The 20,755-nt window shown below is 44.2% G+C and overlaps 3 protein-coding genes across 7 annotated transcripts in view; 1 reads left to right on the top strand and 2 right to left on the bottom strand.

The window, feature by feature from the left end:
* Positions 1-8,091, bottom strand: part of LOC101910426 (cullin-4B) — a 29,385-nt gene extending 21,294 nt beyond the window's left edge. Inside the window, exons 1-3 of one of the 2 annotated variants that reach the window (XR_008749744.1) lie at positions 5,104-8,091; positions 3,785-4,303; positions 952-1,067 (exon numbers count right to left, since the gene is read on the bottom strand). Coding sequence is in view for 1 of the 2 variants with exons in the window: in XM_055818366.1 (XP_055674341.1) it covers positions 952-1,067; positions 3,785-4,303; positions 5,104-5,539 (1,071 nt within the window). In the remaining variant the exon portion in view is untranslated. The remainder of the gene's footprint in view (positions 1-951; positions 1,068-3,784; positions 4,304-5,103) is intronic. The other variant, XM_055818366.1, reaches the window with a different exon arrangement.
* Positions 8,092-8,456: 365 nt separating this feature from the next.
* MCTS1 (MCTS1 re-initiation and release factor) lies at positions 8,457-14,951 on the top strand. 2 transcript variants are annotated; one of them, XM_055818380.1, is made up of 6 exons: positions 8,457-8,614; positions 9,360-9,512; positions 10,234-10,331; positions 11,404-11,537; positions 12,572-12,639; positions 14,727-14,951. In XM_055818380.1, the coding sequence occupies exons 1-6, from the start codon at positions 8,604-8,606 to the stop codon at positions 14,806-14,808; spliced, it is 546 nt and encodes a 181-aa protein (XP_055674355.1). In that variant the 5' UTR covers positions 8,457-8,603; the 3' UTR covers positions 14,809-14,951. The 2 variants fall into 2 exon arrangements, with proteins under 2 accessions (XP_055674355.1, XP_027647728.1); XM_027791927.2 differs by lacking the exon at positions 8,457-8,614 and having other exon boundaries at positions 9,274-9,512.
* A 2,840-nt stretch (positions 14,952-17,791) lies between these two features.
* Positions 17,792-20,121, bottom strand: C1GALT1C1 (C1GALT1 specific chaperone 1). 3 transcript variants are annotated; one of them, XM_055818373.1, is made up of 2 exons: positions 19,926-20,121; positions 17,792-19,182 (listed from the first exon to the last, which is right to left on the bottom strand). In XM_055818373.1, exon 2 carries the CDS (start codon positions 19,159-19,161, stop codon positions 18,205-18,207), a length of 957 nt encoding a protein of 318 aa, XP_055674348.1. In that variant the 5' UTR covers positions 19,162-19,182; positions 19,926-20,121; the 3' UTR covers positions 17,792-18,204. The 3 variants fall into 3 exon arrangements, with proteins under 3 accessions (XP_055674348.1, XP_055674349.1, XP_055674347.1); XM_055818374.1 differs by lacking the exon at positions 19,926-20,121 and adding an exon at positions 19,602-19,710 and having other exon boundaries at positions 17,792-19,166; XM_055818372.1 differs by lacking the exon at positions 19,926-20,121 and adding an exon at positions 19,602-19,708.
* Between the last annotated feature and the right edge of the window lie 634 nt (positions 20,122-20,755).

The raw sequence follows: 20,755 nt of genomic DNA, 5'->3' as shown, positions 1-20,755 counted from the left end.
CCAGTCATATCCAAATGCAACTTCTACTGAAAAGGGGGGTGAGGGGTGGGGGGAGGAGGGAGAGAGACTGAAAACAGATGGAGGGAAGGCTATATGCACATAGTGGAACAAATCAAATAACTAACCAGGTAATAAAGGCTTTCGAAGTGTAAAAAGTCTAAGTGCTTCTTAATACCTAGCTAAAGCAGTGCTGTTGCTAGGCCACTAAAGCCACAAGTACCACAATGTTAGTAGGGAAAAGGTGAGAAGGGGGAGAAGTCTCCCTAATGCATTCAGTTGAAAAAGGGGAAGTGAGGCTTATAAAAAAAAGGTTAGGAAATGTAGTTGAAGTCTAATCACTTCCTAAGACATTTAGGGCAAAGCAATCAGAGCTGTTGCTTTTAGTTTTGATTCTCAGTTGTTATAATAGAAAGCTGAATGATAAAAAATTACAATAAACCCAAAACAATACAATTCACGAAGAAAAATGATATTCCATTTACTTTTAAGACTTCAAATATGAAGCTTCAGTTTTAAAATGATTTATGATCCTCAATTATGAACACATACCATCTTCAGAAAAATGATTATATTTTAATATAAGTCATCTTTTTCTTAGCTAAACACCAATGTTTTCATCAATCAAGGATTTCACATTTCTCCTTTAGCAGCTACACAATATAAACCCTCAACCAGTAACAGGAACATCGCGCTCCTCCCTGCCTTACTTAATTCTTGTCAGTTGTTTCAAGGGAAACCATGCCTTGGGTTATCTTGTAGCAAGTAAACCCACTAATTTTTACTGATTATTTTAAAATTTGTGAAACCACTCAATCAAAAGTTTTCCAATGATGAAAGCAGTTATCAAGCAAAATGCGATATTCTCACCACTGTATCAAAACTGTTTTAAGCAAAAAAATCCAACAACAAAGCAAAAAGCCCTAACGTATTGCTTTTACTTAAAGCACTTACCTGATAGAGCTCCTCTAAATTGTACTTAATTGAAGTACTGTTCTGGATAGCTTCTACAGCTTCTTTCAGTTTTTGCCAGGTTTCGTCTGTGTAGTTTTCAGGCAATTTAGGTTTATCTTTGAAAGAAATTATATAGAGTTTGAGAAAGTACTTAGAAAAAGCAGAATGTCTTACCGTTTACAGAAATGAAAAATGTAGCTTTGAGTGGAAAGGGGTATGGGCTGATGCTCTCGACTTTAGTTTATACTTACATGAAAAGAAATAATTTGTCTAAAAGCAGTATCTTTCTTACATTTGGAATAGTAACGCATTGTAAAAATTTAGCATTGGTCTTTACATACACATCACAGCATCTGTTGCCCTAACAGTATGTGCGATTTATAAAAATCAAAATACCGTGTCTGAGAAGCTCAAGAATGGATAAAGGTTAAAAACAAGCAAGAATGATCTACGTTTTCTTTACACACTTTTTCACTACCAGGAAAGCACAGCTAAGAGAAAGTGAATATCAAAGCTGAAAATGATGGACTAAGAGATACCGAGTTGTATAGAGCTTGGTGTTGTTTTGGTTTTTTTTTTTTAATTTACTGCTCATTAATTCTACTCAGTGTTAACAGTTGGAAAAAAACTGTCAAGAAACATGCATGGAAATACTGTGATTATAATACAGGCTTTATGGTCACAAGGCAAATATTCCTATTTTAAAGTAATCCATTTACACCTCTCTTGGGTTTGGCTGGTGGAAATTACTTAAGAGTTAAGCCCTCTTAATGTTCAAATAGTTCAAGCTTTGCAAATTTTATTCTTTCCATTATTTTTTCGGCCTTTTCTGTAGAGATGCCCTTGCTACACAGCATCTTCAACAAGACTAAAGCGTTTACAAGGCTAAGAGATTCCCCAAGTCCCATTTACAGAATACGAGGACTACATTAAAATTCTGTGTGTTCTCATAACTAGTTAAAAATGACTGGTTTTGTTCTAATAAGCACATTCCTAAACGGAGAAGGAAGGACGAGGAAATTTAGGGAGGCACACACATGCACATCCATGGCACCAACAGATGAAACTGGCCCAGAGCTCAAATGCTATTAAAATGGACTTTTACATACCTAAAGATAAAAACCAAGTTGAAAAGCTTTGATTTCTCTGGAAATAACAAACAGAGGGAAGCAATTTTTTTGTCCTCTCAATATTGGCAATATCCCAACATTAGCTGTATCTTAAGAATCTAGAGACAACTAATTACAAGTAAGACTTGCCTATTTTCACTGGCAACCAAGTATGCTACTCAGCAGTAAATACCAAGATTCTGGATTTTAGGAAGTTATTTAAGTTGTAAAGTATGTTACTGCTATCACACTAAGATAACGACAATAATATTAACATTATTATTCAGTTTAGCATCTGAGAGTAAATAAAAAGCAAAGCTGGCAGATTCTTGAGACAATCCTTTTCAGGCAAGTGATTCAAATACCAATTCATAAGCAATGATGATCACAGCACTATGCAATCCATGACATTTAACAAATATTTTAAACAGGAAAAGTTGACTTCCCTTAAAGATAACACTATACAAGCAACAGAAGAGTGGCCTTTATTTCTCACTATCATGCATCATAAGTATAAATTTTAAAATAATCAGTCCAATTAAATGATGATGACATGATGGGAGGAGAACATTTTTGATACTTAGGAGGACCTTAAAGCAGAACGTCACACTGTAATCATGAATTGCTGCAAAACATTACAGTGGCTAAAATAATCATTACCTTCTCCAATCTCACTACAAAACATTTTTATCAATGGTGTATTTAGAAACTGATCTTAATGTCAGCAGTATCTTTTACACCCTCGAACCCTGGACACATGAAGAAAAAACCCAACAACCCAAGAAAGCAAGCCACTGGACTATTTTAGCAGATAGCAAAAGGCAGGAAATAAGAAAAGCACACGATTTCCCCGTCTTTATGGGGGAGGGGGGAATGACAGAATTTTAGCTAAGCTTTCTGCCTAAACCCATTTGTACTTTTGTTTACTAGAAAATAAGCAGCATCACAGCAGAAAAGTTTAATTTCTCTGCTTCAATTGGTCACTAGTAGCAATACTCAAGAATCTCAAACACATCTTTTGAGAGAATTTATAAAGGAATGTAAGCTTGTAAAATAAGAGTATGTTAAAACAAAGACATTAAAGAGTTAAATATTAAAAATTACAGCAAGGATATTGCAAGGAAAACACTCAGCAATAATCTGAGCTACCTACTTTAAAGGCAAGTGGGGAAACCAGAAAGGAAATCCGCCATAATAGCCTGATAATCACCTTAGTTCAACATTTAAAACTAAGCACAGGCAGATTAACCTATAAACAGACAATGTGAATAGAGGAAAGACAGAGATACAGGCCCATTTTTTAAAAATGTGTTCTGTGCAAAGACTTACCATGAACTGGGCTACAACACATACTAAACCCTGATTCAGAACTACCAGAAAACAGGTATCAAACATTAAAAGTTTGAAGAAAGGCAATTTATGCACTTATGCAGTAAAATCTTTCGTCTAACATACAAGTTAAGGCCTTCTCCAGAGGCAGAATAAAAGGAGCCTGATAAATAATCCCAAGCAGTGAAGTGTAGCTCAGGATGTGTACATGACTGGGCAAGTATGCATCATAAAACATTATTCCCCCTTTACATAAGTATAGAAACATTCACCACAGAAAAGCATTTCCTGTAAAACTTGGAGCTATTTGAAAGCCAACCGGTTTTCATGTCGAAAACAAAACACAAAGTTGAGCGTCAGCTCCCCATAGGTTGTGACAAATTATGGCCTGTTACCTTTAAAGTTCTTGATCACTAATTTCTTAGCGGAGCCAGGTTTACTGTTGGCAAAACTGGAAACAGTAGAGGAGGCAGCTTTGGTCAGGCCATTTGCATGGTGCCCCACAGCCACTGACGAAATTAAAAGGCTTTTATTTTTGAGCTGTTGTTGGTGCTGCTGTTGAGAAGAGGCAGCAGGAGAGGAGGAGGAGGACGACTCTTCAGCCATCTTCACATCGAGTCCAATAAAATCCACGGAATCCTCGAAGCGCAGCTTCTTCTGGAGATGATGGTTTGAGGAGGCAATCGCTGAGGAGGAGCACGAGGAGGTGGTGATGACGGAGGAGGATGATGAGGAGGTGTTTTTGGAAGGAGAAGAGGCGCAGGAAGATATGGAATCAAATTCTTCTCTTTCAGAATTACTGTTGCTGCTGTTATTTAACTTTCTCTTCTTGCAGGAGGAGCTGCTGCTGGTGTTACCATCAGTGGCAGGTCTGACCTCCTGGGCTGCAGCTGGGGGGTTGGGGGAAGAGAAACCTGTGGGAAACATGAACACACAGAAGTGAACAGGCTGAGGGGCATCAAATCCTTGTGGTGTGACAAAGAGAGAGAGAGAGTTTTAGAGTCAGTCTCTGGTGTCTCTCGCAGGGGGTCTTTTAACTCCTCTCTCTCATCAGTGGAGTCCTTCCGCGTTCCCTCTCCTTTGCTTTCTTCTTTCTCGGAGGAATCACTGATCTCCTCTCTTCCTCTTTTCTTTATTACTTTGTTTTTTCTCGTAGTTTGTCTCTGTTTTCCTGCTTTTACTCCTTTCTCAGCAGAGCGTCTCCGTCCCTGTCTCTCGCCACCCACTAGTTCCTTTCGGTTCTTCTCTCCGACACCAGTGTCTCCCCGCGGCTGCCCGCTCCCCCAGCTTCTCCTCCGCTCCCCTCCGGCTCCGGCCGCCTCGTCTCCGCCGAGCAGCAGCGGGGAGGGCTGAGCGCGGCTCCCTCACGCCTCAGCTCCAGCGCCCCGCACGCCTCCCGCTCCCTCGCCGCCGCCCGGCCCGCTCTCCCCCCGCGGCCCGCTCCGCTCGGGCTCCCGCCTCCCCCCTCTCTGCCTCCTGCTCGCGCTTCCTGAGGGGGGACGGCCCGGCCCGGGGCTTGTTATTGTCAATACACGGCAGAGAGGGAGCCTAAAGATGGCGGCACATCCGGTCGCCGTGCATGCTGGGGCGCGGCCGCCCGGAAGCGCGGCCGGGCAACCCGAGTAGGCGGCAGGGCCCCACCTCCGGCCCGGCGGTCCCGCTCCCGCCGACACCCCCCACCCCCCCGGCTCCTTTCCGCTGCCCTCTGACCTACCGGAAGTGATCATGGTTGCCGGTCGCTCGTAACGGGCGCGCTTCTTCTCTCTTCGCGCGCCGGCGCAGGGCACGTCGTGCGGGGAGGGGGCGTGGCCGCCGCTCTCCGCGTGGCGGGAGCGCGAAGGGGGCGGGGCCCCGCGGGCGGGCGCGGGGCTTGTCCCTTGGCGAGCCCCGTACCGGGGGGGAGGCTCCGCTTCCTCTGAGCCGGTCTGCTCGCGCTGCTGCCTGCGGCCTGCCGCCGGGCCGGGCCGGTGCGCCGGGGAGGCCCCACCGGGGCTCGGGGACCGCCCGGGTCGTGCTTGTCGCTTCGCGCGCGGCCGCCGCCGAGGTACCTGCGGCACAGGGCGGGGCCGCGCTGGCAGCGGGACGGGGGGGCCCTGCTCTTGGCCCACGGTCCGGCCGCAGGCCTCGGCCTGTCGGCCTGGTTCGGGCATGATTTTTCTTCCTTTTACTTATAAACATCAAGTCTCAACGTTTTCGTATGATTTTAATAGATAGAGGCTCGCACTAGGGCTGTTGGTTTGGTGTTCTCTTTTTTGTTTTTTTGGTTGGTTTTTTTTTAAAAAAAAGGTCTGGAAGCAGAAATCGAAATCGTGAGCCTTTCCTGGCTGATTTTTTGACGCTGGTGTGTCTGTTATCGAAGGGAATGTAAACTCCAGGAGCGTTGTTATGATTCAGTTGCTGTTGAGAAATAGCTGCAGAAAAAACGGTGAAACAAGGGATGAGGTTTTGTTCCAGAAGAGATTCTCCCAGGACTTCAGCCGAGAGCTTACACCTGCCTCCCTGACAGCAGAGGCCCTTGGGGCAAGGCTCTTGGCAGTTCTGTGTTTGATAGAAAAAGATATGCTAACTTGTCTTGACAGAAACTGTGGTTCACAGAGATACGGTGTAATTTTACTGAGGTTTTTCTGGAGCATGTTTTCTGTCTGAGTAACTGGCAGACAGCTCCTGAGGCCTGAAACCTAATGCTAGTGATGTGTGAAATACTTTTTCCAGATTAAAAAAAACAAACCACAAAGCTTCAGTCTGTTTTTGACTGGCTTTAGAACATTGTATAGTTCCCAAGCACTAGTCAGTTACATTCCAAAAGTCGGGTGTAAGAAATAAACAGGTTTGCTAAGTAAAGAAAACTTAGATGACTATGCTGTAAGTTTTTCCTCTGTTCCCAGTGAACTGTCATGTTTGCTTAAGCCAAATCGGATAAGAGGGGTACAGATGTAAGAAATCTTGAATTTCTACAGTTTCTTAGTTTGTGGAAATGACTGGCTTTATAAAAGAGGAGAAATGAGTAAGTGTCCTTTTCCCTGGAGAAGCAGGAAGGCTTATCCTGTCGGTGCAGTCATTCAGGTGGGGAAGAGTCGGTGCCTGTGTCCTATCAGTCAGAATGCGCAGCACCTGACCGGTCACTGTCTGGGGGCACAGGTGAAGGCAAGGTAGAATCCTGGGAACCCAGGAGGAAGCTGAGTGCTGTGGATTTTGCCCTTTTCCTACTGGAGCATATAGGGGGAGAGATTCTGAATGCTTTCTATTTAGCTTATGATCCTGAGGGGTGGCTTCCATCGGGGCTGGAGGGGTTGTCAAGCCATTTGCTGGATGTGCCTCTTTGCTTTTTCAGTCTTATCCAGGTACCATGCTTTTAAAATTCTGTTGCTTAAAAGTGACACAACAACCAGAGCAAACGTCTTCAGCTTTTTGGTGGTGAGGCTGAACAATAATGAGAGCTGTATTACAAAATTCCTAGGTGCTAAGGGCCTTCTTCAAAATTCCTTTATACAAGGAAATTTAGATTGGGCAGTTAGCTGGCCTTGAAGTCTTTGCAGCCACACCAACAGAAAGCATTTGGAAGAGAAGACGGAAATGTTGAGACCAGACTTGAGGTTAGCTCAGCCCTGAAGGGAGCCTGTGGTTCAGGTGCTTTTTGGAAATTAGGAGCTAGTCTTGCTGTTTTAGGCTAGCATGAAACCAGAGGTTCAGACGGTTTCGGTGAGATGTGCCGTATTTTTGGGGAGTCACAGGGTGAAAGTTTACTACATGTTTCTAACATTTGAGGTGGAAGTATTATAATTTTTTTCACCATAGTTCTTAAAAATGCAAGCATACCTGCAAGGGTTGTTTACATGGCAAAGTATTGTTTAATAAAAGTTATTCTGAGGCGCTCAAAAATGTATGGAATAGTTTGAAGGTGTAATAAACTTCTTTTCTCACTTTCTGATCTGGGCATGAGCCATGTCACTGTGTTTCAGTTAAAACTGAATTCTTTATTCTTAATATTTTTAGTGATGCTACGCAGTAGGTGGAGGTGGTATTCATGACTTAAAATGCCTGGATATTTCTATAATGCTATAGTTCATTCCTATCCTTTTTTAACATTATTAGTGTGTTCCTGACTCTGTATTTCACTATATGAATAAACGATATTGTGTGTAAAGGCTTGATTTTACTTTGTATGACTGATGTAACTATTAAGTATTAGGTTTTAATTAGTTGTTATATTATCAAAGCTGATTATTTTGTTTTGTATGGAAAAAAGAAGTTGGCAGGTAGCATAACTAATGAACCGGTCTTTTATGTCCTCTTCCTTCTCTCCTTTATGGCAGTGATAACATTGCCATTACTCTAGAAAGAAACAGGGCAGTTGCCGATATGTGGGCTTATATAGCAGCTACCTGTCTCAAGAACAAAACCAGGCATGTCTGCTCTTAGAGCGTTAAAAAGCAGTAGGGTAAATTCCTTCTGTGTTTTTCCATTGATATTCTGCAGCCACCACCAAGCAAAACCTAATTTGATTCTAACAAGTGCTACGTAGTGTCATCGCCTTCGGCAGAAGCCATCTCTCTCTCTCTGGGGGTGGTGGTCTTCAGCACAAGCCATGTTTCTGCTGCTGCTTCTCCACCTCGAAGGATGCAGTAGCGGATTCCCTTGGGTGGCTCCAGGATCTGCGGTTTGAGAAGTGGATCCCCCCTCCCCCAGCGCTGTCCACAGGATCGCGTGGCCTGCTCTGAAACGGGGATAACTTCCCCTTGGCTAATTTGAAGGTGGCTGCGTTTTTACCCGTTCAACTGACGTTGTGTTTAAAGGATGCGAGCAGTTACCAGCACTTTGATTGCTCTTTTAAAGAATTTATTTTAATGAAGTGATACGTTACCTGGGAAAACAGCGCCGTGAAGAAACGGCTCCAGCGTCGAAGCTAACACCGGGCTGGCAGCGCAGGCCGCCGCTGGGCACTACCGCGGCCCGGGCCCGGCCCCCGGCACGCGCCGAGCCCCGCACAGCTCCCTGGGAGTTGCAGTTCCCGCCCGCCCCGGTGACGCTCGCGCGTTCCGTTGTTATGGAGCGGCGCGACAGGCCGTAAAGCGTGCGGCGCTTCCGGCTGGCGCGGAGGGGAGGGCCCGGAGCCTCGTGTGAGGGAGCGCCGAGGCCGTGGGTGCCCGCGCCGCCGCCCGCCGGCCCCACGCCCGGCTCCAGGCACTCGCCCGCCCGGCGCCCACCGCCCCCAGGATGTTCAAGAAGTGAGTGGGGCCGGGCCGCTCCGCCGGGGGTGGGGGGCGGCGGGAGGGGGGAGGGAAGGGTGGGCCGGGGCGGGCCCGGTGCCCCCTCCGCCCCGGGGCTGGGCCCTGCCGGGCCGGGCTGAGGCGGCCAGGCCCTGCTCGGGGGCTGGGGCAGCCGGCCCCGCTTCCCCCACGCCCCCCACCCCGGTCTTCTCGGGGCGCGACCGCCGGTCTCCGCCGCCCCGCAGGCGCCAGCTTTGCCCTCGGGCGCTGGGCTGGGCTGCTTGGGCATCTGATTATTAAAAAAACCCACAAAACTAACCTAAAAAGTAAGCTGAGTCATTAACTTGTGTGAGCTTTGGGGGGGTTGGGAGCGCAGCTCGTCTGGCAGTGGTGAAGGTGAAGGGCTCATGCAGATACATCCGAGGGGCGCCGTAGGTGCTGGGGGTGCCAGCAAAGTCTGCTCTTAGAGTTGAGTGAAATAACTTTGTGTGCCAAGGTGCATCCGTGAGACTAAAAGCATGTTTCATGGATGTACGCAAAGCTTAGGAGCAAAGGCAGCCTACTAGTGGGGACCCCCCCGCCTTCCCCCAGCCTGGTGTTCCCAGGGAACAGATTTACACCTTATAAAATCTTAAGATTTGAAAGTTGGGCAGGTGTGGTGCTGCTGAGGTCTTAGAGCGAATTTCTGAAGAATGCTGCTGAGGTATGGCAGCTTTTGGGCACCAAATTGTGCATTTCTGAAATACTTCTGCTCGATTGACAGATTTGATGAAAAGGAGAATGTATCAAACTGCATCCAGCTGAAGACTTCAGTTATTAAAGGTATTAAGAATCAACTGATAGACCAGTTTCCTGTTATTGAACCATGGCTAAACCAAATTATGCCAAAGAAAGACCCAGTCAAAATAGTAAGATGGTAAGTTTCTTTTCTCGTAAACTTTGCTTCCAAGGTGCTGGGATTGCTTTCTTTATAGATTTATTTTGTATTGTAGATGAATCTAGTGTTTTTGAAAAGTATCTATAATTTCTTAATAGATAATAATCCATGTTATGGCCAAACCATAAAGTTTGCATGTGTTTATCATGCTTTTGAAGGCCTGTGCTAGTAGGATGTTTGAGGAAAACAAAAATGCTGCAAATGTCCAACATATCTGGGGACTCTCCAGGGATCAGCCTGCTGGTGAAGGGAAGCATTCAGCTTTATGGATATGGAAGCTCAAACTTGTTTGGATTGCTTCCAGTAGCATTTTTTTTACCATGTATTTCCATATGTTATCTGGATTATTTTCTTTCTTTTGAATAAAGAGTAGCATATTTCTGCTGATGTCTTCTCCTTGTCCACTCTTTGTGTTGCATTTACAAAAAAAACCCCAAAGAAAGGCAGTTTGTGAACAGCTGGATGTCTTTTCGTCGTTTTTTTCTTTTATTTTTTTTCTTTAAAGGAAGGAAACATGCAGAAGGCCAATGTTGAAGAACAAGTCATTAAAAAAAAAAGACTTTTTAGTTTTAAATTTTCTTGCTAATTGTCTATCTTTTCTCAGATGTCAAGACAGACCAGACTCTGTGAAGTCATATATTTCATTTAAACCGTAAGAGGGTTAAGTAGCTATTGGAATAATTTTTTTTTAATCTTGCAGTCATGAACATATAGAAATCCTCACTGTGAATGGGGAGTTGCTGTTCTTCAGACAAAGAGAAGGGATTTTTTACCCAACACTACGGTTGCTTCACAAATGTAAGTTTCCTGAGGATGGTGGTGGTGGGGAGAGGGGGTGAGGGTGTGATTCCACAGAACTTTTGTAGAACCAAATTGAAAAGAACTTAATGCTTATATATATATATATATATATGTATGTTCCAGAATAGATCTTAAAGGTATAGTGTGTATATACTCAACTGTAATTTATTGCTCGCTATTTCCGGCACCTGAATGGATTCCTTCCCCCATAATTACTGTAATGTTATATGTTAATCAATCTGAACTTTGATTTGTAAGAATTAAACTGTGCAAAACTGCGAAAAATCTTGAGAGAGGTTTCCGTAGGCCAGAGATCTAAATCTCCTGTTGTTAGTCCCTATCTTTGTTCTTTCAACTCTTCCTTTAAACCCTGTTTGCTTCCTTCCAAATACTTGTAAGTTCTTACCAGAAAAATACTCTTTAATCATGAGGTTAATGATGTAATGTGGTTTTTTTCTCCTGTTAGAGTTTATGCTGTGTGTTTTTTACAGCTTACTCTCATGCTAATTTTTCTTGCTGTTCTCAATGTTCTGCTTGTTTGTATTACTCTGATTTGGATGAGCATAGGTGTCGCTACAGTCAAATCTCAGTGTTTGAAATACTTCAAGAAAGTGCGTGTACTTGAAAGGTTGCTTGGAGAGTTGACAGCCTTCATGAATTTTGTCCGTCTGTGCTTTTTTTGTCTGGTTAACATTAAACTCTTTTTTCATCTAAGACGTTACACATGTAATTTGAGGGATTTAAGACCTCTTAGTATGTGGGCACTTGCGTGATTGTTTCTCGGGGCGGGGGGAACTTTTTAATATTGTTACTCAGTATATGAGTGTGCCAGAGGCATAGGCCTAGTGTTGGTTTATCTTTTGATTCTGAGATGAAACATGTGGTCTGGGAGAACAGTACTTGTGTCCTTTTGGGACAGTACAGCTCAGCAGGAGCTCTGGTAGTGGTTTCTCAAACTTCCTACCCTTGCAGCACACTAAACTTGCCCCATCTAAACTGACTTGATGAGAAGTTATTTGTGTTGTCGTCTTACCATATTAATTGTAATGCTGTGTCTTTCTCCTCCTAGACCCATTTATTCTACCACATCAGCAGGTTGATAAAGGCGCCATTAAATTTGTACTAAGCGGAGCTAATATAATGTGCCCTGGCCTGACGTCTCCTGGAGCAAAACTTTACCCTGCTGCCGTTGATACTGTTGTTGTATCCTTCTTTAACTACAAATTACTGCTTGCTGTAAGATCAGTGAAATTTCTGTTCTTGTGTTCTCAGCTGATTACCAGTTAGTTCGTGAAATACCATTAAAATCCAAAATAATTCAGATTATAATCTGAAAAGAGCTGCAGAGGTTCAGATGTCATTTGGCAAGGTTAAAAGTGTATTTTTCTTTTACTTACTGTGATGTTCCAAACCAAATAATTATTCCTGCTGTGCTGTTGGGTGGGATGCTGTTGCACTCATGCAACCTAAGTGAAGCTCCTTGGTGATTTGATGCAGAACTGTAAAAATAGATGAGGTACAGTGCAATTTGTCCCCTGCCTCCTTAATCAGTCTTGTAACTCCTTCAGTTACAGAAGAATTTGCTGTGGTTCCTAGGGAATTTGGAAAGATGTTCAGGACTAGCTTTGCTGTAGTCAGGACTTGCTTTGCGTGTCTGAGCATTTGTAAAATGAGGAAAGTATGCTAATTCACTCCTGTTCATTATATTACTGAGAAAGGAACCCTGAGCAAATACAGAATTAATAATACCAAGCTGTGCTGCTTTTGTTGATAGTTGGATGCTATAGGAAAAGATCAGCAGCAGTTAGCATTGCGTGTTGCTAAGCTTTGAAAAGGACATGTCTAATTTCAGTACTTCTGGTTTTTAAGATTTGTGTCTCAATTCTTCTGCACCTTGGCATCTAAAATGGCCCCACAAATGTGTAGTTTTGTTCCAGAAAGGATGAGATTACCATCACTGTGTTGGACACAAAGGGGGAAATGTAGTGCTGGGAGATCTTTTTCTGTAATTGCTGTTCGAAGTTCATAAATACATGCTTTGTTCTACACACTGTGATTCAGTTGTTAAATGCAGTGCATTGTTTTGCTTATCTTTAAGAGCTAGAGCTCTAGAATTACTAAAAGGGTAAAAGTTCAACACGGGATTTTGAAACTTTTTGGAAAGTCATTTCCTCATATTGCTTTTACTTTTCTGAAATAGTTTAAAAAAATCTGTTTTCCTTAGCGGTAATTTGTAGGCAATAATGGCAGAGGGAAAACAACATGCATTATGTGTGGGAGTAATGAAGATGTCAGCTGAGGACATGTAAGTGTTTTAAAAATTGAAATATAACCTGTCCCACATCATTATTATTCTTCTGTTAGTTTGGAATATAAGCATCACTGTCAAGGTTATTGCATCACTGTTGCAGCATATGCCATTCAAGTACAGAATTTTTTAAGATTCCATTTTTTTGATTAATATTCAGGGACAGAAAATGGAATAAAAATAGTTCTTTTCATGTGGACATAGATTATAAGATGCCAGCATCAGTACCACTACTGGATGTTAGTATTTTTTGCTCTCTGATTATACTTTCTCAAAGTTCATGCTGAACAAAGAAATGTTTGTACAGAGTACTTACTACCTGGGCTGGGCAAGAGATGTAATTTGGGTTTGAGGTGGTTGAAAGCATCAAAGTGATTTTTGTCTGCACGGCCAGCAGAGACTCGAGTATCTGGTTGACCAGCCGGGCTTTCCTCTGCGGCCTTCTCTTTTTCTTTACTTTGTACCCATATGCAGCATTCCTGCTTGATGTGCTTACTGGCTTAGCTGAACTTGTGAAATGTAGAGGTCTGTTCTGGGGATAAACATCAACTGAAAACTATTTGAGAAGGAAAAGAGATAGAAAATGAAATGGATGTTCGTTCTTAGCATTCAGATAGTGCTGAATTATAAGTAGCTAAACCTCTTTGTCATTTTAATTTCTATAATGTGTTGCAGCAGGATGTAAGCTGCACCAGCAAGTTGGGGCTGTGTTGATTCCAGCCCGGTCTAGTGCTTGTGTGGGCAGGGAAGCTGATTTTGATATGAACAAGTCACTGTTTCTTGGGATAACTCTCAGCAGGATCATCTGTACAGGGTCACTCTGTGGTTTGAAGTCGTCATGGTAGCACAAGGGAGAGTGGTGGGAAGGCATTAGAGGACAGGGATCAGGTGGGGCTGCAGTAACCTGGATTTGGACCTGCAGTAGCTGTTGAGGAATCACATTCCTCAGGACTCTTTGTAGTGCCTTCAAAAGATTCCGAGGGTAGGTGGAAAGAATAGTTACTTTTGACCCAGTCCTGTATCTGCAGTGATCTGCTGTGATCGCTGCAAACCGAGATTACCTGTATTCCTAACCCTAACTTCACATTCAGCAGCCTTGCAGCTGAATATGCTGTTCCTGTGACAAGCAACGTGAACTGGAGAGGAAAACAAAATTGATATGGATCTATGCAGCCCATTCGCGTGCTTTTTTTGTGTGATATTGTTTAAACCAGAAGATTGTGAGACAGTATGGTTTCAGTCACTTGCTGTGATTAGGATACATGATGTGTTAATGCAATTACCCCAGCAGTATTTTCCTTCCTGATTACTTTTGAACAAGTTGTAAATGAAGTAAGTAATAGAGCACTTAGTGTAAATACAGTAAATTATATTTTTCAAGGGGGCGAAACTTGTTCTCAGCCCTAGAATAATGAGAGTTGTCTTGCTTATTGTGACAAAACCAGATTTATCTGTGGAATAACGTATTAGAAATCCAGTGCAGACACACAAAACAATCTTTTAAAGATTACATGACTCAAAAGATACAGAAGGGTTGTATGTTTGTAACGTGCTGCAAGTCCTTGGCATGTAAATTCAGCATTTATATTATTAAGTGGATAGATGTCCTGCAACTAGCAGCAAAGCAGCTCACCTGCATTTCATTGTGTCTGCGGCGCACTTGGAACCAGAACTTGTCAAATTCCATGTTCCAGCCAGGTTACACCACCTCCTGTGCTGGGAAAGGGGAGAGTCACTTAAAGCTGCTGTGCTGCTTTGATAGAGGAACGCTACAATTAAGAAAAGTAGCAAAATGTTGCCTGAAGAACTGCCTCCCACAAAGAAGTAGTTAGAAGTATTGTGGGAGGTTGTTGACAAAACGTGGAAGGCAAATATTTGAACTCTTATCATTCAGCAACGTGGTTATGTGTAGTAACAAATACTGTTTCTTGTCCACCTGCTGTTGAAGATTGTTACATTGTGAATGATAGCTTCTCCCATTCCAGTTGAAAAATGCTGCATTTTCTACTTTAAATATTGCATTTTTATACTGCTCTAATATTTAACCTAGCTAATACTTCTGTACCTCTTTCCTCCTCCTACAGTGAGAAGGTCAACAAAGGGATTGGTATCGAAAATATTCACTATTTAAATGATGGCCTTTGGCATATGAAGACATACAAGTGAAACAAAAGGAACTGTGTTACTCCAAAGGAATGCACTTAGATTAAATGTGGACTGCTTTGTAATTCCTTGTTTCTAATGTGACTGAATGTACAAATTATTTTGTTCTGTGGCTATGCTAAATAAATCAAGTGAATGCGAAAGTACTGTTAGGCTACAATATTTTTCTAGATTTCTTTTTATTACAGTTCTTTTTGTTTTGTCTTAAACCTAAGTCTTCAGTGACTGAAGATATCTGGTGGAAAGATCCTGCATGGACTGTGAGTAGACCATTTCAAACAAAAAGGAGGAAAAAGCCAAGAAATGTTTACATTTTTATGCTCTTCTAAGAGAGTGATATAAAGCATATGTGAAATATTAGGAATATGGTTTATAAAGCCTCTGAAACATTTCAGATTTTTTCTTCTGATTAACATCTTGTTAGTCTACCTGTTGCTTGAATGTGGAGAAATCAGGTTTTTTGACATTTATTTTTTAACTTAATTTATTAACAGCATTAACTTCAGTATTTTACTTAAGGATTTTCTCTTTTTAATATGCGTTTATCTGTATAGGATTTATGAACTTAGACTGGTATGTGGACTAGAAATTCTTTTATGCTCGTTCATATCTGAAGAATATGTGCGTGTTAAAATTTCTACCTGCCAGCACTGTTTGATATCGCTCTCCTTACGGCGGAGTTTATACAAACGGTGGGCATACTCCACATGGAGTGTGTGCCAACTTGGTGCCTGATGCTCTACTCCCCGTTTGCTGCCTTATTTTAGGAGCAGAAACAAAATCACTGTTTAACAAAGGCTTGTTAGCAAAACACGGTTATCAGTGTAGCCAAGAGCTACTTCTTCAGGTGGAACTTCAAAAGAGATCTCAGCTTGTGTACACTGCCACGTGTATGTACATCCACAGAACGGGTTAAAGAGCACTGTGTGTTTGTTCGGATAATCCAACTCTGTTCAGCAACTGCATACCCAAAGCTCTGCCTATGGAAAACAGCCTGTGCCATGGAATCACTTAATAAACTAAGGAAACTTTAAGGTCTACCACTCATAACTCTTGTCTCTGGATGCATTTATTAATATTTCAAGTCTCTATTCTGACACTTATAATGGCAGAACTTAATTTTGTATGCAAGTGCCTTGTCTTGGTGTTCTGCATGTTTGGTTTCCCCACCCTGGGCCCTTCACAGAAGATGGAGGCAGAGGTGTTAATCTGATTCTAAAGCTGGATTAAGACATGGGAGATGGAATGTGTTACCTAATCTGTGCCATTTTTAAATTTCTCCTGTAAAATTATTTACAAGATTGTGCTTTAGAAAATGACAGGGTAAACCTGAAACTATTAATGTAGGATGACAAAAATTAAAGTGATTATTACAGCAGTGTTGCAGAAAAAATTTTGGTCAAACCTCAGACCTTCCCTTCAGAATGCTAATGGACGTTTTTATGCATTCGAAAGGTTCTGCTAAAAGTGTACTAACTTGTTAGTGCTATGGGAAATCAGTTTATGGTTCTTTTTTCGCATAAAATGAGCTCGTCTTGAGTTCTTTGGCTTGCTTTTTCCCCTTCTGTCTCCTCCTGTTGTGTTACGGTGCCGCTCAGGTCTGTGATAAATGACACTTACTCTGGTTTAGTTGTTAACTCCCCTTATTTTTCCTCAGTTTGCTCTATGGCTGCTGTTGTTGCAGTGGGGTCAGAACTGTCTTTAATATCAGAAACACCACTGAAATCAAAGTTTTACTTTCTTCATCTGGCTTTGTCAGAGTATTCCCAGCTGTGGATCTAACCTTTCAAAAATGATTCTGTAAGAAGATATAAGTTAAATCATGCTTATACTAATTTGTATACCAATTTACCAAAACATCAGAAATACTAACTTAAGTTTTATGTATGTTTTGGCACCGATGATGTAGATGTTTGTGTTGCTCTGTTCGTGGAGCTCTGGCTGAAGTGGAGGAGGAGAATGTGCTAACAGTGAGACAGGGTGTGCCTTCTGCAACAGCAGCGCTGTGGTGGCTTGCCTGGGGGTCTGAGCACTTGTCTTGCCATTCTTGTTCAAAAATGATGGACATGGTGCTTAAAACAAAGATAGGGATATTTTCATCAGCTCTGAAGCTCTATTTCACTTCCCCACCTGCCTCCTTGCCGCTCAGGGATAGGGTGAGATTTTTACAAATGGTCTGTTAAAGAAAGGTGACATGACATACCATCTTCTGGGGTCTTGTGTGGGTGTTGTAGAACCAGCAAAGCCTGTGCTAGTCCCAGATGTAGCAGATGGATGGAGTGCCTGCTTTAAGTCTTGAAACAGCTAGGAGAGGTCAGTGAATTCTAAATGGAGTAAATAATGAAGTGCGTTTAGTCCCACTTGCTGTGACAGGAAGGGAATGTGACCTGGTAACTTGTACAAAACAGATGTCAAGTGTGCTCAATTGTAAAAACAAATAACCCAAACCCCAGAACAACAACAAAAAAAAAAGCAGCCCGCTCCCCCCATCCCAGCACTGAGGAGTTTTGCATATTGCTTTTTTTGTGCATGACACTCAAAGAAAGGCTGGGAGTGAAGCAGTTGCTTTCTGCATCTTGGTGTTAAAATACATCTCTACTCCATCTGTGTTGACGGTTAACCAGCTTCTTCCTTGTAAACACTATTAGCACTGTTTTCATGGGAGTGAAATAAATACTGTACCGTTATTGTAATATGCTTATATGTGAAATGAAATTGGTGAGCAATTACTCTTGTGCTAACAGGCTATCTGACCATGATAATACTTATTCAAATACAGTTATCTCTTTCTTTTGTCTGCTTAAAAGCAGCAGTCCAAAGGTCCCTTAACATTACACTGCTGCAACTTTCTTAACTGATCTGTCAACTTGGCTTCCTGCTAATTCCTCGCTGGGTTAGGCTGTACGTAAAGCAATAGGTGCTGCGTGAACAGCACAGCTCAAGCTGTTGCGTAGTTTAGTGTAAAAGAAATGACTTAAAGTTAGTATTTGAGACTCAATCTGTTGTCAGTTTTATTAGTATATCTTAGAAAGATATAAAGACATTCTAGAAATGCCTGGAAGAATCGAAAGAATCAAAGTCTTGCAAAAATATATTTATAATGGTAGACTAAAGTTCATTTGAGTTTTCATTAATAAATATTTACAGGTACAAACCCCCATATAAACTTAATTTCCTTTTATCATAAACTTTAACAACTTCATCATTTCATTCCAACACTGTCAAAAGCCAGAAGCGTTTCTGTATAAAAAAATGTAGAAAAAGAGTTCTCCTTCCACTTTTAAGAGCTTTACCAAACCTCAATGTGCAAAAAAAATTGTACACCAGTACCACCAGATACAAAAATCACAGTCATGAGAAGCGCCGACTCCATGGTGCCAGGTCTTCTCTGTAGAGATGTCAGTCATTGTCTGAGTCTGCAGGTGGCAAGAAGACAAGTGCATCCTTGTATGTGTGGCCGTAGGGTCTCAGCCTGTAAACACCATACATCATCACGTGCATGTGGTTCGGGGCCAGTCCGCTGAATGTGATGGCCATGTCGGAGCAGCAGCCATCCACCACCTGCTGAGGGTGAGTAGACATTGCTTCCTTAATGAGAGCACCAACTGATTTAGTGTTAAAGACGTCTTTTCCTTCTGAGTCTTCTGCGTTTTCAGCAAACACTCCAGTATACTTCAGGCAGATTGCTAGCTGTTTATCCTCAGCGAGTTTCCAAATCATACCTCCCTGCTCGGGACACTTGTCAGAGTCATCAAGAACACGGGAGAGTCGTCTTAGCGATTCAATGCTTAAGACGATGCCTCCCTCACCATCTACATACTCAAGGTCACCGGATTTCACAGTATGGCCTATATAAAAAGGCTGCGAGGGGTCTTTTTTCAGTAAGAAATACTTGAGATTTTCAATAATAGCAAATGTTGTTGGATACGCAAGGAAGAACCAGCTGAATTCGTCTTTATAGCGTTCATATGTTATCTTGAAAGCTTTTCTCATCATTGCCCACATGTCATTTGTGTTGAGGGCTACAGAATCAAACACTTTGACGTTTTCAGAGCTGTAGAATTCCACCTTGTCGCAGTGCTTGCTCCACGTCTCTTTCACAGCAGCCCAGTGCCCCAGATCTTTTGGTTTCACAAGGATGATACAATAAACACGGATACTTTTACTAAGCTCCATGCGTTCACCTTCTGAGAGGTTTAAGACATCTTCTTTGTTGGGAGCCTGGATGTGGTGATGCTCGTGGTGATGTGCCTTTGTCCCGTGGCCCACCTTGATGTGTCCCAGGAGTGTGACCAGCATGCAGAAGGCTCCTCCTAGCACCACACCCTTCACGAAGGAGCTGCTTTCAGAAATCATTTTTCCTGGAGAGGAGACAAGCTGTAAGAATGTACAGAAGTAACTTTCCTACTGCAGATTCCGTATTGCTTTAACGCGTTCCTCGATTTCTGCACCTGCTGCAGCTCCCTCAGTGCCAGGCCCATGCCGCTGTAGCCCAGCTGCCCCGCGGAACGTCCCGGCTCCCGTGGCCGCTGACGGTACGGCCGGCCCCGCACACCGGGCTCCCGCCCCGCCCCGCCGTCTCCTCCCTACTCCACGGTACGGCCCGTGCGCAGCCGCGCGTACCCCGGGGGAACCACCCGCGGCGGGCCCGCCGCCCCGCTAACGGCGGCCGCAGTCCCCCGAGGCACCCGGAGCGCCGGGGGAGCCCCGCAGCTGCCGGGGCTGCAGCCGGTCCCCACTTGCTCTTCCCCCCGCGCGGCCCGGTGACACGACCGACCAGCCCGCCCGCCGCTTACCGGTGCCGCCGGGGCTCGGCCGCGCCAGGACAGCGGCACCGGAAGCGCCGCCCCCGCCTCTTCCTTTTCCCGGCCGGAAGCGCCGCGCGCGGCCCTTCTAGGCACCGCCCGCCGGCAGCTCGCTGGTGCGGCGGCTCCGCCTGCGGACGCCATCTTGCGGTGCGGGTGCGGGTGCGGGCCTCGGCCCGCTGCTCTGCGTGGTGGACAGCCGCCCTGCGGCCCGGCTGGGCCTGCCCCTGCCCCCGCCACCCCCCTAGGCCTGCCCCCCCGGGCCTGCCCCCCCGGGCCTGCCCCGCCCCGCCCCCCCCCCCCGGCGGCGCTCACCGCAAGCGGGTGTCCCCTCGGGGCCGGGCCGGGCGGGGTGAGGTGAGGTGAGGCCTCCTCACCGCTGCCGCCTCGGCAGGCGCCCCCGGTTCCCCCTTAGGCCGAGACCCGCGGGGAAGGGCCGCTCGCAGCGTCCCCCCGGGGCAGCCGGGCCCGCGGCCCCAAGCACCGCCCGCCCGGGGAGGGCCGTCTCTGCCGGGCTGCGGGCTGGGGTAGCCTGGGCCTTCGGGGCTGTTACCGGAGGGAAGAGGGGAGTGGTGTAAGTTCCGAGGAGTCAGAAGGTGAATGAACGGGACGGCGTGGCAAAGGCAAGGCAGAACCGGCCTGAAGCCATACCCAGGGCAAAAGCAGCTGGAGCCCCTTGGGTATACAGCCTTCAATCCCAAACCAATACAGTGTGGGAAGCATACATCGTTTGTGTTCCTTTCCCCTGGTGTACAGCACAGCACACAAGATTAGTTAGTATTAAAAGAGTAAAGCCAAAATATTTTTCTACCAACAAAACTTTTTCTTTCCTTTAGTGACAACTGTTCCTGAGCTCCAGATTGAATGGATTCCAGATTCATCTCTCAAGAACTCAGAATTCTGACACCTGATTTGAAGGAGCTTCACTGAACAATAGTCTGCCCCTGTTTACCATTAACTTCTTAAAAAAAAAAAAGGTTTTACGTGTTTTACCTCTGTTAGCTGATTATAGTGTACTCTTAGGCCAACACAGAGTCAGGATAAAGTCCTGTAAAGGTTTTCCCTGATTTGTAGAGTATGCCCTGGTTGGATGAATTTAGTGGGGTTTATTTAAGTCAATTTACAGCTGAGCTGCTCTGGATTCT

The sequence above is a fragment of the Falco peregrinus genome, chromosome 13 (genome assembly GCF_023634155.1).
Source record: "Falco peregrinus isolate bFalPer1 chromosome 13, bFalPer1.pri, whole genome shotgun sequence".
In the NCBI taxonomy this organism is placed as follows: Eukaryota; Metazoa; Chordata; class Aves; order Falconiformes; family Falconidae; genus Falco; species Falco peregrinus.
Note: the sequence above shows the minus strand (reverse complement) of the source record. Positions and strands in the feature narration are given on the sequence as shown.

Coding starts and splice junctions, on each gene's coding strand:
- C1GALT1C1 (XM_055818373.1), bottom strand. CDS start 19,161: ATGATTTCTGAAAGCAGCTCCTTCGTGAAGGGTGTGGTGCTAGGAGGA.
- MCTS1 (XM_027791927.2), top strand. CDS start 9,289: ATGCTGCTGAGGTATGGCAGCTTTTGGGCACCAAATTGTGCATTTCTG. Junction 11,538..12,571: donor CTGCCGTTGATACTGTTGTT/GTATCCTTCTTT, acceptor GGTAATTTGTAG/GCAATAATGGCAGAGGGAAA. Junction 12,640..14,726: donor AAGATGTCAGCTGAGGACAT/GTAAGTGTTTTA, acceptor CTCCTCCTACAG/TGAGAAGGTCAACAAAGGGA.